Here is a 16,655-nt window from a genome sequence, read left to right as displayed (position 1 = left end):
CAGTGTTTTGGCTTGCAGCTCCTCGAGCAAAAGAACCTGGTTCCCTAACAGCAGCAGTCAAGTTTTTAAGTTGTAGGTAAGTACAATGCCTTAAAGGATACAGAACAGGATGGAAGGAATCTGAATCAACTCTCAACCCCCAAATTTGCATCCACCCTCAAATTATAAACAGTCCTCCCCCCAACCCCCAACCCCCAAATCTGGATGCACCCTAGTAAAAGAAAGGAAGAGAAAAGAAAAGAAGAACTGTAACAAAATAATAGTGAATATGTCTGGGCTATAAAATCATGGATTTTATACACACACGTAATTTTCTTGCTAAGGAAAAAAAATCACCGCGGTTAAAAAAAAAAAACACTTTTTTAAAAAGGAAAGAGAAAGGAAATGAACAAATGAAACATTTTTCAAGTGAAGAAAAATTCATAAAGAAACCTCTTCTCTCACAAAGACGCCCCTGAGAGACAGTCTGTTGAACTCTCTCATCCTACCATTATTTGGGCCACGTTCACCATGGGGTCAAGGACACCTAAGCCACCTGTGGAGAAGGGACAAAGTTGGGTTTACCCAGCCAGGTGTGGAGGAATCCCTGTCTCCCTGTCTTTCCCCGACTTCATTCGGGTTCCTGCTTCCATTAAAGAAAGAAAAAGAAAAAAAGCCATGTCCTTATGTCCTTTCGATTTCGATTTTGTTTCTCATAAACCCAACCCATAACAGAAAGGCTTTTCATAATCGGCTGGCTTTTCAGCTTCTAAATGAGTCGGTTTCCAGAGGAGCCAGACGCAGGAGGAACCCTAGGGGCAAGCCGGAGCAGCTAACTTGACCCCGGACGCAACCGCGGCACGTAAGTTTGCTGCTAAACTTTACCTTCCAAGCACATTTCCATTAAATAACAACAATAAATCCCCCAGCGCAGGTTCCACACTGCAGGAGGGGAGGCCGCGGAGGCCAGCGCCGCGCGGAGGGTGTGCGCTGCGGCGGGCGCGTTGCTTGGGCAGCTCAGCGTCTCCTTTTGGATCCGGGGCGGCTGCCAGGCGTGTCGCCGGGGTGCGCAGCTCCTCCTCGAGCATCTACGCAGGGCTGCAGCAAAAAGCCCTGCATGGGAGAGGGAGGAGTGCATTCTATATCGTCTGAGGAAAGGGGGCTGAAGTACTTTTCGGAATTGAAGGCCCAAACCCCCGGCCCCTTGCAGGGGCGCTGGGTGCAGTCCCTTCCTCTAGCCCCTCCTCCCCTCCTCGGACACATCCTGACTGCGCCTTGCTGGGCACTGGAGAAACAGGGAAAAGATGGTCCTTGACGTAGAGACAATTTAAATCCTAAACTGACCCTGCATTATTTTTGTCTTAACATTTGATTTTCCGAATACTACAGAACTGTATTATACGGAATAATTCAATCTCACTCTCACTAAAAAAAAACGATTAGTAACTGTTAAGGTCTAATCATGTTTGTTTATCATACATTGTTTTTCATGTGTGGCCCAAACATTAATCGCATCAGAATAATTTCTGGACTTGCTGAAAATACAGGGATTGGGGTATGTTAACTATCTATCACTTTAGATAATTCTGCTGAACAGTAACCTTTGGAAACTGTTGATTGCCTCTGCCATCTAGTAGCACTGTTCTTTTCCACTTGTTTAGTTTTGAAGTTAAAAGCTTCTGGTTTTGGTACCTCAGTATACTTTGAATTAAAAAAGAATCTTTGTAGACTCATTGACTTACACAAAGCTTTATCAATATTCAATCTCAGAAATAAGCTCTACAATTTCTCTTGCTTATAGCTATTCAGCTTAAAAATAAAACAGTTATTTTACCAGCAAAAGTGAGTTTATTCGGGAATAGCAGAGGAATTGCAACTTGGGACAAGCAAACTATAGAAGAAGCCACAGGCAAGTCCAACAAAGAAGAACATTATTTTATAGAGAAAAGGAAGGGGCTGGGAAGGTTGGTTTGTAAAGAAAAGTCAGAGTTCAGGGTGATGACAGATTCTCATTGACTGAGTTGCCGGGTAGTCAATTCTTGTAGGAGATGCAATGTTCACCTTTTCCTATAGGGGACTGTCCCTGATGACTCCTTCCCGTGGAAGATTTTTCCCCTGGGGTCTGTAATTGACAATTCTTCCTGTAACTGACCTCCAGGCAGTAGTTCTGCATGAGACCTCCCCCTTCTGGCCTGCTGACTCCATGTGAGTGAGGTTTCCTTGTGATGGGCATGGGTGGGGCACGGCCCAAGCTTGTGGGATCTTAGTTCCCTGACCAGGGATGGAACCAGCACCCTCCTCAGTGAGAGCTCGGAGTCTCAACCACTGGACCGCCAGGGAATTCCCCAGGTCTCCCTTTATTAATTAACACATAACACAGTTGTAAAAGGTCATGTTTTACTCCCCCATCTCTGCTCCCAATCCACTATAGAAAAAGAAAAGAAATTGTACAGAGGAAGGCTGTTAAATAAATTCATGTTTTTTCTAATTAAAAGATTTTAGATACAGTACCTTATATTTCTTGGCAATTTGCAGCTTACAGAATTCATTGACACTTTATAACGCAATGTCTAATTGCTGATTATTGAAATAGTACATGAATCCAGGAAAATTCTTTTTTCATAATTGATAGCCTATCTGTTACCAGCTATACAGTAATGAATCAGGCAAGAATTGTTGCTTTACTTATAAACTGATAAGAAAATGCAGGCTGTGGAGGTAACTTCCTTTTTCAAGATCTCAACAGACAATAAGTGACTTAAACCCTCCGGTTTGAACCCTGGCAGCCGGACTTCAGAACCTGTACTTGGACATCCCAGGGCAGCTCTGAGTTCCTCCAGCCTGTCTCTCCCTCCATCCGTGTTATCACTTCTCAGCTGTTATCACTGGTCCTCCCCTACCTGCTCATCTTCCTCATGGGCTGTGTCCTCCCACTTGCTTGCAACCAGGGAGGGAAGTGTCACTGTTTCAGGCCAAAGTTAATCCTCCACTTTCATTCAGAAATTACCCTGTCTTCAGAGACACTTAATTTTAAAACAATACTTATATAGAACTTACTATGTACCAGCATAATTTTAAGAGCATTGTAAGCATTATGAGATATTTAACCCTCCTAATGACCCTAATGACACACTGAATTTTACTTTTAGGGTTACCATTTTACAGAAGAGAAACCTGAGGCACAGAGAAATTAATCTTTCCATTCGTCACACAGCTAGTAAAGTATGGGAACATGTGGATGTTGCTTAGTATTGTCTGAGAAAATAAAGGGACAGTTAAAACTCTCTGACTGCTGTCTGTCTCTTGAGATCATGAAACACCCAATCATTGTGATGAAGTCATTTAAAGTAGAGCCTGGCCCAGATGTGAGACTGGAAAATATGTAGGCAGACCTTAAAACACCCTGGTTGCTTGCCTCTCTTCCCTGTCGGCTTAAATAATAAGAAATGTCCTGTAATTTCAGTTAATAAATTCATTCTTGCATGCACAACTTTGTTAGGTACCTTTAAGGTCTGTCCTGTTGTGTTTGAGGGAGAGCTGCATTCTTTGTGTCTCCTTTCCCTCACAGTAACTCCTCTTCCAGCCTGTTCCCACCGATTCAGTGCATCTATCCTCATCAAGGTCACCAATCACATTCATTTTTCCTTTGTTGGCAAGTTTTTTCCTGATTCAACTCTATGTGAATTCAACCCCCAACACTCTAAACACCATTCCCTCTCATTTCCTTCTGATCATTTACCATCCTCTAATATACATACATGTATTTTGCTTTTCCACTTTCTATATTATCTGTCTTCTCCACTAGATTAGATCTCCATGAAGCAGGGATTTGGACCCATTTTGTTCACTGTTTGATACTGAGTCCCTAAAACAATCTCCAGCACATGGTAGGTTCTCAATAAATGTTTGTGCAATTAATGAGTGACCAAATCATTCTGGAACTCCAGAAATCGTCTCTGGTCATTCCTCATCTCCTTCATGTTCCATTCTGCCTCTGCGTACCCCCAAAATGTTAGTGTTCTCATGGCTCCATCATCAATGCTTTGTTCTCTCATTCTATTCACTGCATCACACGGATAAGGTTGCTTTAGGGTTCATGTAAGGATCGATAAGATGATGTACATAATGTATCTGTACAGACCTTGGCACACTAGGCTAAATACTTACCTTTTAGAAGCATACAAAACATAGAAAATTGATATATAAGTTCCAAACGCAGAAGCCTGATGTGCATCGTGAGAGATAACTTGTGGATCTTGTGTTTTACTGAGTCGTTCCTCTGGGTTACAGCTTCCCATGGCATCTGGATCCACCATAATGGACCCCATCCGTCTGGTGGAAAACCAGAACAATCAGCTGACAGTAAATCCAAAAGCACTGAAGATTCTTGACCAGATTTCTCAGCCTGTGGTGGTGGTGGCCATTGCAGGGCTGTATCGGACGGGAAAATCCTTCCTGATGAACCGCCTGGCAGGGCAGAACCATGGTGAGTGTCGTTTAGTGTTGTTCAGGACCATTTGCTTGGAAGCAGTGATAACACAGGCTGTGGATCATCCTCCTCTAGTGTCATGTTAAGAAAGAGCCTAACCCCTCCCACTGAAGAAAACTTCAAATTCTCACCACCAAATTTATAACTTCAAACCCATCTCCCCACAATGTTCACTCTTTTGTCCAGTAATCAAGTGTTCCCAACCCCATGGAAACAGCCACCTCATTCGTCCTGATCCATTGCCATCTGCTCAGGGGCTCATCTTCAACCGTTATTCCCTTCCTTTCTCCTTCATCACTTTGGCTTTAAACCAGAGTCATTCCAAGCAGCACACAAATATTGTTCAACATGTCTTATTTTTAAAAAGGGATGGAAGGAAGAACAGACAGTAAAATCCCTATATCCCATATCTCATGCATTCTTTTTGGCTTAATTTCACAGCAAAACTTTGATAAACTATACCCCTTCTCTTTGTCTAACTAGTCTTTTGTAATACGTGAACTCTAAAACATACGGAAGAGTGCATAAAAATATATATACATATAATAAAGTTGATAAATATGAAGCGATCATCTGTTCAATCACCGCCCAGATCAAAAAATAAAACATCACCAGCACCCAAAAGCACAAATCACACCCTCTCACACCCTCCCTAGAGCTCACCAATGTTTTGATTTTCATGGTGCATTCTTTCGCTCTTCCTATTTAAACATGGTTTTACAATCTATGTAAACATTTCTTAAAAATACCTTAATCTTTATATAGGGAATTTCATTGTGATATTCATTGGGATCTTGCTTCATATTCTCAATAAGAAGTTTATGAGGTTCATCTAGCTTGTCATATGTGTCTGCAATTATTTTCACTCGTTTGTACTTTGCAACTGACAGAGGATACCACAATTTATTCATCCATTTGTTGCTGATGAACAACAAATTGTGTTCTCATGATTATTCTTCCATCTATATCCTGGTGCACGTGTACACTAACTTCCTTATGTTATACCCAGAAGTGGAATTGCTGAATCAAGAAGTATTTATGTCTTCAGCCTTTCTAGATAATATCAAACCTTTTAAGTTTTTAAACCTTTTAAGCCTTATCAAACATTTAAAGCCGTTTATGCTTTATGTCAGTTTATATGCTTATTAGCAGTAATTTAGAATTATCCACATCCTTCCAAAATTTTGGTAAAAACACTTTTTAACTTTTGCTGATCTGGTGTCTGTGTAGTTGCATGTTATTTGCCTCACTACAGATAAGCTTAAGCACCTTGTCACATATTTGCTATTTGCATCTCCTATTTCAAAAGGGTTTTTTTTTTCCTACCAAGTTGCCTGACTTGTTTCTTGTTGATTTTTAGGACAATCCGCCTATGTCCTGTTGGGCAGTTCTAAGAAGACCACACACCATTTCTTTCTTAATGCCTTCCTCTGTGGCCCAGCGGCTCAGCACAATTAGTGGGTAGAACCTCAGTCCACTAAACTCTAAGGATCCTTGGGAATATCTCATTGTCTCTCTCCCTCAAACTATCTCTGTCTCTGTATCTCTCTCTCCCCCATCTCTCTTTTTTCTTTCTTTCTCCCTCTCTCTTTTTTGCTTTGTAATCTCTTATTGGCTTCAAACAAAACATTTTATGTTTGTCTTTCTTTGAGAGGAACTTGATCACCAATCAGGGAGGACACTTTTCCTTGACAGCCTAAATTAATAAATGGGTCATAGCTCATGGTTTAATGTTTGTGTCACTGCCCTGAAATTCTTGATGACATTTTCATCAAGGCATTTTCATTTACAAATAGTGCCCACAAGTAATGTAATTTACTTACAGGTTTATTGTATAAAAATGGGAGAAGTGTTCTGGGAGACCCTTGAGCATATCGTTTGAAATCATCTGGCTAATATTGTAATGGGATGAATTTGAGAACCATAAAAGGTAGAGTGAATAGGAGACACAGTGATGTTATTATAAAGAAGGGGTTCATAGAACAAAAAGGAGGAGGCTACAAGAATGAAGAAAATGAGGAGAAGAATAGATAGAAGAAAAGAAAACTTCAAATTCAATAAAATTTTAGTGATTTTTAGAATGCTAATCTCTAAAGCTATTAAAACAGGTGAGAATTCTCTCTCCATTTCATAAATATCATGTCTCAATCAGGGTTGGGGACTCTGGTGGTGGCCTACATAGATGCCATCAACAGTGGAGGAGTTCCTTGTTTGGAGAACGCAGTGATAACTCTGGCTGAGCGTGAGAACTCAGCGGCCGTGCAGAAGGCAGCCGACCACTACAGTGAGCAGATGGCCCAGCGACTGAGGCTCCCCACGGACACGCTCCAGGAGCTTCTGGAGGTGCACGCAGCCTGTGAGACGGAAGCCATTGCAATCTTCATGGAGTGCTCCTTCAAGGATGACAAGCAGACATTCCAGAAGAAGCTGGTGGTAATGTGCTCTGGAATATATCCCTCCTGATTCCTTTCTTCTGGAATGATACCTAGACTCCCCCTTTTGACACCATGGTTCATGTGCTTCTCGTCATATAAGGAGTTTAGATTCTAGTGAGTGATAGGGCTCTACAGGCTACAGTCCATCTCTTTTCTAAAAGTTGGGCTTTTAGTTTCTGTTGTGGCAAAACAAATTACACTGTGCTTAGCAGCTTGAAACAACACACATCTATTAGCTTATAGTTCTTCAGGTCAGATACCAGCCCAGGGTCTATGGGTATTCTGCTCCCTGTACCATAGCTGAAAACAAGGTTCAAGTGGGCTTGGTACTCACATGGACGCTCTGGGGAACCCCCCTCCATCTGCAACCCAGCAGTGGTGCATGGTTTCCTTCTTTTGTTTCTAGTCTCTCCGACTACCTCTTCTGCCACCAACTGGAGAAAACATCTTTTAAGGGGCTTGTGATTAGGTAAGGCCCACCTAGGTAATCTCCATTTCTTAAAGTCAACCTGTTCCATGTAATATAGTCTAAACACAGAATAATTGTTCATCATCTTCACAAGTCTAGGAACTATGCGGAGTGTGGACACCAGCAGAGAGAGCTCTTGGAGATCATAATTCTGCTTACCATTGGCACCTTCACTGAAAGTTTGACTTTCAGTCTCCCTTGACCATCCTATAATTTACAAAGATCTCTTAGTACATACAGAGTAAAACCAGCTCAATTGTAATTTAGAAGTACAAGCAAAAAAATTTCTGTTCCTATAATTTCACACACTCAAATCCTCAATGAAACAAGAATCCAGAAAGAGTTCAAAACTCTGTTCAGTGTATACTTAATTCATTAGTAGGAAGTTGATTTGCTAGGTACATATTTTTATCCATAGCACCCAAGTTTGAAGAGGAAACCCTACTTCCATTCATAATTGTACTTTCATTGTTCATTGTTGATGGATGGATCACTATTAGTGCTACTACTGTCAAAGTAGTAGTTTGCCTCTGCCAACTGCATCATTGCACACATGTTGAGACTGAGCCCAGGGGATTTAAGGGACTTCATACAAATCACACAAAGAGTTTGTCAGAACTGGAACTAAAACTAGACTCCTGACTCCACATCTATTATTCTGTGTCTCATGTACCTGATGCTGTCAGACTACTTCTTCCAAGAGGATCACAGTTGGACCTTCCCTCTAACAGCTTCTTTCTATTGGATTTCCCCATATTTCCCTGACAGGACATCATGGAGAAAAAGAAGGACGTTTTCATGATCCAAAATGAAGAGGCCTCTGTCAAACATTGTCAGGCTGAGCTTAAGAAGCTTTCAGAATCCTTGATGACAAGTATTTCAGGAGGAACTTTCTTTGTCCCTGGAGGACACAGTCTCTACTTAGAAGCAAGGAGCAAGTTTGAACAGGACTATAAACTGGTTCCCAGGAAAGGAGTTAAGGTGAGGGGTAATGGGAGTGGGAAAGAACAGAAGATTGGAGTCAGAGGGTCTTTTTGGTTCATTTGGTTGCCAGGTCCTGCTTTGTGCAGAGGCTGCTGGTCACAAGGAGGCTGACTGTGGAACCCCGGGGGGCTCTGGGTCTAGTGCTGCATTTCTGGTGAGCAGAGTAAGTGTCCAGGAGACCCCAGGACTGTTGCCTGCGCACTGGTGGGTGAGGCCAAGTCCTAGGGCTAGTGCCAACTTTCTGGAGGACAGAGCCAGATCCTGGAGTCCAGTTGCAGGGCCCAGGAGTCCAAGAGCATGTGTTGGATCACAGTTGGGTACAACCAGTTGGGCTGCTGGATCTGGGGTGTCTTGAAGCTTCTGTTGGCCTCATGTTGGTCCAGGCCTGAGCCCAGCTGGTCCCAAGGCAGGATATAGCCTGCTAGTGGGTGGGCTGGCCCTGCAGACTGAAACTGAGGTTTTATTGCAACTGGTATCTTCCTCCTGGTGTGTAGAGCTGGGTCCCAGGGTCTCTGGCTAAAGGGCCCTGGGGGTTTCAGGCCTAGTGCCTGTGGCCTGGTGAGTGGGACCAGGTCCCTGGCCCTCTGGTGGGCAAGGCCATGTCCAGAGGCGACGGTGGGCTCAGGAGGTCTGCTGGTGGGTGCGGCTCTGTCCATGCCCAGTTAGTTGCTTAGCCTGAAGCATCCCAGCACTGGCGCCTGCAGACCACTGGACCAGGGCAGGGCTGGGTCTTGGGACTAATAAGCTAGGGGAAATATTCCAAAATGGCGAATGCCAGCACCAATGTCCATGTGGTAGAAGAAGCTCCCAAAAATGGCTGCTGCCAGTGTCTATGTCTCTGGGGTGAGCGGCAGTTGCCTTCTGCCTCTCTAGGGGACTCTCCAGGGTCAGCAGGTAGGTCTGACGCAGGTTCCTATCAAATTACTGCTTCTTCTCTGGGTCCCGGAGCATGTGAGATTTAGAGTGCACCCTCTGAGGGTTAAGACTTTATTTCCCACAGCCCTCTGGGACGCCTGAAAGTTAGCCCCATTGGCTTTCAGAGCCAAAGGCTCTGGAGGATTGTCTTCCTGGTGCTGGATCCCTGGCTGCGGCGCCCAGCGTGGAGCTCGGACCTCTCACTTCTCTGGGAGAACCTCTGAGGTAGTAATCATTCTCTTGATTGTGAATAACCCACCCGGGGGTATGGAATTTGACTATATTGAGACTCCACCTCTCCTACCCATCTCACTGTGGTTCCTTCTTTATATCTTCAATTGTAGGAGATCTTTTCTGATAGGTTCTGTCTTTTTCACCAATGGTTGTTCTGCAAATAGTTGTGACTTCAGTGTGCCTGTGAGAGGAGGAGAGCTCAGGATCTTTCTGCTCTACCATATTGCCAAGATAATCAATTTAGTTCCCCCCAAAAAATGAATTAGGTACTGCTGTCATCCCCACTATAAAACTGAGAAATATGAGGTGTGGAAAATTTACTAAGTTGCCTAAGATCACACAGTCATCAAGTGGTAGGGCTGATAGGGCAAATGTAAGGTCTTGGCAGTCATTCAAAACTCAGAATAAAGCTTAGGAAAGCTTCCTGGAAGAGGCGATAGAAGCTACAAGTTGAAGTATCCATAAATGAAATTGTAATAAAGAAAGAGTAGATGAGCATTAGTCGGAAGCCAAACAATGTGCAGATATAGGAGTTGCACACAATGGAGGGTGGGTGTTTGTAGAATTGCACATAATTCTGGCGTCTGTAACCATTTTGGGATCCTACAAAGGATGGAGAAGTTAAAGGGTCCAATCTGTAGGTTTACTGAACAATAATTTCCTCAGCAAGACACTACATCTTTTGCTGCCTGACAAGTCTTTGCTCCTTGTTGTGTCCTCAGGCAAATGAAGTCCTCCAGAGCTTCCTGCAGTCCCAGGCAGGAGTAGAGGAAGCCATCCTGCAGGCAGACAAAGCCCTCACTGATCGGGACAAGGCCTTGGCAGGTACAGGGGAGGGCTGAGCTCACAAAGGGAAAGGTGGCTCTTGTGCTTCCCTTTGGCAGGTGTGAAAACAAACACTTCCTCACACGGCAGCTTCCTCTCCTTCTGTGGAACCTCTCTGCTACATCTGGAAATAACCAGGGGAGTTTTGGTTGCATGTACATCCAATCAGTGCCTTTGCATCACATGCTAAAGCATGTTTTCTGATGTGGTAGTAGGAATATTCAGATTCCTTCCCACCATTTTAAAGTCATTTTATCTCTGAGCTAAGGAGGTGACAGCTCAGCATAACTGTTATATTCTTCCCTCTTTAAAACTCTTGTGAAACAGTTGAGTGTGCTAAGAAGCATGCAGCTGAGAGGGACCAGCAGCTGCTAAGAGAGAAACAGAATGAAGAGGAGCAAAAAATGGCGGCACAAGAGAGAAGCTTCAAGGAAAACATGATCCAACTGGAAGAGAAGATGGCTAGGGAAAAAGAATACCTTCTAGGAGAGCTGGAAACAATGCTGAACCACAAGCTGAAGGTAAGTCTGGATGGGCCTGGGCAGGGCCTGATGGACAAAATGCTAGCCTCTCAGGAATAAAAAAACAGAAATTTGACCTTAAGTCAGATCCCAGAGGGAAATCCAAAGACATATGATTCTCTGTAACATCAAAGAGATGTGGGTCGCACTGAAGACTTACCTCTGTAAGACTCAGCACCTTCTGTAGTGTTAGGGTTTGGCGCATACAAATAACATGGCCCAGGCTCCTGGACTGCTGTTTGTGGTGATTATAGGCTCGCATTTGCCCCAAGTGAATAGCACCTCAGTCCTAGAGTCCTTAGAAATTTTGGTACAACCATCAGAGACCTGGAATAGTTCCATCTGCTCTTGAAAGTATCAGATTGTGCCTGGTATGAAATACTGGATTCTGAAAGCTCTAAAATTTGCTGCATTCATTTCCAGGTCTGCCTGATTCATTTTAAATACCTAGAGTAAATGCATTCTTTGCCTCAACCTGGAGTTTGATAGACAGTGTCCTAAAGACAGTCAGCAGTGCCATTTTTGTGACATATGTGTGGTCATCCTACCTCAATGAAACTGACAAATATTTAGAATTCACCTACATTCCCTCCCAAAGTGCATTATTAGGGCTGGAACACAGTCCTGGGGTAGTTTTCAGGTCTGACCTAGGCCCATCTTTTCTGTGCCCAGGGAGATGGTGTTGAGGGAACTTGGGAAGCTCTAAACCCTGGATGCTTTCACTACCCAGGTCCAAACATTTGCAAATGTTAGACAAATGTCAAAAAGCATCTAAGGTATTATAGAAGTAGACACATGTACTTATCTGCTGTAGTTGTTTGATACAAAATCTTGATTTGGGCTATTTTCAAAAGGGACTCTCCTTTTTACAGATGCAAGAAGAACTACTTACAGAAGGATTTAAAAAGCAAGCTGAAGAGTTAAATAAAGAGATAGAACAACTAAACGAAGCCATTGAAATAACTAAAAATAATAAGTCCATAAATATTTCAGAGGTCCTTGATGTGGCTAGCATGGCATTAGTTGCAGTACTACCTGGGCATTATAAATTATTTGGTATGGGAACGAAATTTCTCAGTGAGGCTATGAAAAGGGCTGAGAATCCCTATTAAGTATATCTTGAAAGGCTTCTTATGTTTTAATAGTGTAACACTGTAGCTCATTTTTTAAATATGTTTTCATGACAGTTTTGTTGAAGAGGAGTTTAAAAATAAAAACTGATTACCAAAGAATTACTAAAGTGATTACCAGGGCCTGAAATGCAAAAAGAACAAACAATTTTGAGAATTAGTTAAGTTAAAGAAATGGAAAACAAGTTGGAGGATAATGATTAATTATAGAAAAGTGTTAAGAAGAGCTAAAAAACAAATGGTAAGAGGAAGAACAGTCGTAATCTATGATACAGTCATGGAGATCAATTCATTAAGTTATAAGGAGCCCTTATAAATCAGTGAGGAAAGAGCAACAAACACAATATTTTAAATGTGCGAAAATATACCAAGAGAATAAATGTGTTCAATTTTACTGATTATAAATGATGTACAAGGTAAAATTAGGAGGTACCTGTGTCGCCTCTCAGATGGGCCAGGAAGTACAGTTTGGACAGGGCACCAGCTAGCAAGAGTTCCAGGAAGTTGGCGGTCTCTGATATTTGCTAGGGAGAGTGCAAACTGATGCAAATATATACCAAAAATTTAAATGCAAATACTGCTGATACAGAAGTCCACATTTAGGAATTTATCTTACAGATTTATTTACCCAAGTTAAAAATGGCTTATGTAGTAGTATATTTGTTGAAGGATTGTTGTAATTCCAGAAGATTGGAAACAACTTTCAAGTCTCTCTGTCACATACTGGTGAAGTAAATCCTGAGACACACTTACAAAGGAATACTCTACAGTCACTGAAGTGGAAAGGGAAACTCTTATTTGTGCTAACATGAGAAAATCTCAAGATGCAGAAAGTGTGTATAGTTGTATTACCAATTTAAAAAAATAATGAGGGGGCTTCCCTGGTGGCGCAGTGGTTGAGAGTCCGCCTGCTGATGCAGGGGACATGGGTTCGTGCCCCAGTCCGGGAAGATCCCACATGCCGCGGAGCGGCTGGGCCCGTGAGCCATGGCCGCTGAGCCTGCACATCCGGAGCCTGTGCTCCGCAACGGGAGAAGCCACAACAGTGAGAAGCCCGCGTACCAAAAAATAAATATAAATAAATAAAAATAATAATAATGAGTATATGCATATATTATCATCTATCTTTGGAAAATACAAAAGAAATTGGTATCCATGAACATAACCAGGGCTCGAACCAGTGTCCCCTGCATTGGCAGGTGGATTCTTAAGCACTGTGCCACCAGGGAAGTCCCAGGATGAAAGTATTAAACACTACTAGAAATAACATGCCAGCTCAACAGGAAAAATCTACTTATTACAGCCAGAAACAAAAAGTATAAGATGTGCATCCTAATTTTCTTGTCATTTGGGGCTCTTGGTAAGGCCTGGAAATTCTAGTCCCTAATTTATTTACAGATAAAACGTCCCCTGGGATGTTGGCTAAAATGTTCCCTAAATACTCAGGTTTATAAAGATGGTGATTTCAAAGGAAAATTTCTCTTCAAGTTCAATTCAGCATTTTAGGAATTCTTCTCAGCTGTCTAATGCTTGACGCTTGTACTTAGAATAAACTGCTTATAATTCCACGATTGGACAAATTCTCTTGATTCAGGGATATTGCACACAGGACACAGACTTCACTAGACACCCTGGCTTCCTCCCCCTGTGCCCCTTATTTGCTAACATCTGTTATTCCTTACGGTCTCTGATTTCCTGAGACTGGGTGTGGTGTCCCTCCTCTGTGCTGCCATTGTACCATGTTTCCCTCTGACCACAGGACTTTTTATATAGTTGTGAAACTGAAATGACCTATTTACATTTTGTCTCCCCTACCGAGTCATGATCTCATCTACTTGATGATCCTCACTGTATATTTAGCTCCCACCACAAAGTCCACCACATAAGCCCCAGGTGTTCAAACAATGCATGTGAATAAATACATGAGCTTCCACCCATCAGGGCCCCAAATTGCCATTTCCTTCCTCTATTAACTGCTGCCTAGGGTTCTCAAGATGAAGTACACAGTTTTAGGAACTAGTACTAAGAGGAATCGGGAAAAAAGCACATGCATGCCTGTCTGAACCTGCTGCTCTTCTCCTTGAGAGAGGGACACTCCATGTGCTCTGAGTTACATAAACTTTTCTCCCAGGAAACTTAGCCAGCAATGAAGCCATCACCTTTGGCTCACAGAACAATGATATTGTTTAAAAGAGTAAAGAAAGAGCCAGTAATTGGCAAAGCTCTCATTGTCACCATAATTGTCACCTGTTCAAGGAGCTTCCGTTGAAAGAAAGCTAAGCTTTCGGTACGAGGATCAATTTCTCACTGAACATGACACCCACAGGCTGACAGACTGTGGAATCTATAGGACGGCTCTGCTTTCTTAAGGGTTGTGAGTTATGCTCAGTTGCCATTTCTCTGGAATAAGTCCTGCAGCTGGTCCAGTCCCCAAAGGCCCTCTGGTGTCACCTTTGAGGTGGAGGAATGCCCTGAATACCGAATGTCTGGATGGTCTGGAAAAGGGGGTGAGGGGGCAGTAATGAGTTCTGCTTCCCCATCAAATCTCCCCAACACACATGACAAGCAATGTAAATAAGAAACATGCACACAAGTCGGTGCCATGAAGTGATCATGGTTTAGAGAAAGGAAGGGATCAGGAGTGAGGGAAAGGACAATTATAGCAGAGTGAAAGGAATCTTCGCTACTTTGATGTTCAGTCATAAGTGGGCATCTTTTGGAATAAAGTTATATACATCTCAAGAGAAGGCTTCAGGTGAAAGCATCTTGCATACTTGATAATTAATAAATAATTGTTAAATTACTGAAGGAATCAAAGATCTATACAAGTACTTGTTCAACAATTTTGTAGGAAGGCAGCATCACAACCATGCTTTCACACAGTATTTTGGAGCAGGAAGAAGTGAGCTACTCTGAACATTTCTACTTTCCTTTCCCCTTCTCCTCAAATTTGTGCATAGCCTGTGTCACAAGTGCTCTCTCACCTGTTAGCTGGGTATTGTACAGTCCTCACAGAATGGATTTATTAAGGAGATTTATTAAGGAGATTCTTCAGTGTTACAGATGGGTTACAGGAACTCATTAGAAATGCAAAAAAAATAGAAGAGACTTCTCTTCAAGAATACAGGAAGTAGCTTCTTAAGGAAGCAAGACTGACAAGACAGTGTCAGGGGGTCTCCTTCGGTCTCTTCAGGCTTAGGTTAAATTCTGCTCATTGTGTACATTGAGTGTAACACAGGCAAGAACATTTAAACAACCAACGTGCAGCCTGGGGAAGTCCTTCTGTATGAAGCAAAGGCACAGTCCATGGTGGATGCCACGAGCAGCTGTGGCAGGTCCTCTGAGCTTGAAGTTCTGTCAGGGTTTGGGTCCTCTCTGGAGTGCGGAGAAGCAGGGCAACAGGAGCGAACCCAGGAACATGCACACTTGGCAGGAGCCACTGCCCCTGCCCTACCTTATGTCCTGTTCATACAAGGGGGTTGAGACCTGTTCAATTCTCTATTTTAAGCCACACTGACTTCATTATTATTATTGACTGTTATGCCAGCTAGCAAACTCTTTTTGTTAATTCAGAAAAGAAGACATCCTGTACAAAAATCACCTTATCTTAAGACGTTTTATTCTAGATTTGGTAAATTCACATTCTATAAACCACCCTATGGGTATAAATTGGAGTCAGCATGTAAAACTACACAGCACACCTGTATTCCTGAACTATTTTAATGTTAATTACCACATGGAAAAAAGTAATTATTTCCAGTTCCAAGCTGCTATTGTCTTGAATCTTTGTCTCCTACTTGGTCACCAGAATAAAACACCTTTATTGTACCCTCCAACTTCATCAATTGCCTCTGGTTTCCCTGATTTCTGTCCAAATCAAGAGGACTAGTAAAATCTCTCATTGTGGTCACATTTCCTATGTAACCTACCTGATTAAGATAATTCATCTGTGTACATTGAACACTATGTGTGACCAACTTTGTACAGTGTCATTGCTTCGTAAATACTCATCTAATAAATGAATGAAAGATGGATTTCAATACCAAACACCTAGCAGAAATTTTTTCTTGAAACAAAAGATTTTTGTTTTTCAAAAGATAAGTAATTTACCGCTGTGTATGTGTTCTATGACTATAAAACAATTCAAAATCATTTTAAAACTTCACTAGTCACAGAAAGAATAAAAATAGTAAACTAAAATCCCAACCATGAGCTAGAAATGCTGTTACTACTGAAACATATAATGATCAAGGATTTTTTATTAGTTTATAATTTTTTTCATAAATAGAACAATTTTGTACCTATTATGAATGGAATTATTCACAACCAACATGCCTAAATTTATCTATAGACAATAACTTTGGTCATATGGAAAGGTATGTGCACTGTAGGCAGGAAATTCATTCTTGTGTATTATTGGTGAATTAAAAGTCTTAACAAAAAAATCCTCTCCATAACAATATAAATAGAAGGAAATTTGTTATATTATTGAATAAGCAGTACCTAGTACAAGCATATAGGTAGATTGAAATGACTAGAAAGAATAAAATAATGTTACTTATATATGCAAGCATATATGAATCCTTTTACATTGCACAATTTTTAGCCAGTATATAACATGTTTTCTTAGAATCAATTGTATCCTGTTTTCCCATAAGTAGACTGGACAGCACA

At 41.9% G+C, this 16,655-nt stretch overlaps 1 protein-coding gene across 1 annotated transcript in view; it reads left to right on the top strand.

The window, feature by feature from the left end:
- LOC137218952 (guanylate-binding protein 7-like) overlaps positions 1-13,549 on the top strand; it is a 34,032-nt gene extending 20,483 nt beyond the window's left edge. Inside the window, 6 exon segments of the mRNA XM_067726812.1 lie at positions 1,817-1,821; positions 6,621-6,901; positions 8,141-8,353; positions 10,228-10,330; positions 10,658-10,851; positions 11,724-13,549. Of these exon segments, the coding sequence (XP_067582913.1) occupies positions 1,817-1,821; positions 6,621-6,901; positions 8,141-8,353; positions 10,228-10,330; positions 10,658-10,851; positions 11,724-11,963 (1,036 nt within the window). The 3' untranslated portion in view covers positions 11,964-13,549.
- Positions 13,550-16,655: the final 3,106 nt, after the last annotated feature.

This window comes from Pseudorca crassidens, chromosome 2, assembly GCF_039906515.1.
Source record: "Pseudorca crassidens isolate mPseCra1 chromosome 2, mPseCra1.hap1, whole genome shotgun sequence".
Taxonomy (NCBI): domain Eukaryota; kingdom Metazoa; phylum Chordata; class Mammalia; order Artiodactyla; family Delphinidae; genus Pseudorca; species Pseudorca crassidens.
This window is presented reverse-complemented; position numbering and strand designations above follow the sequence as displayed.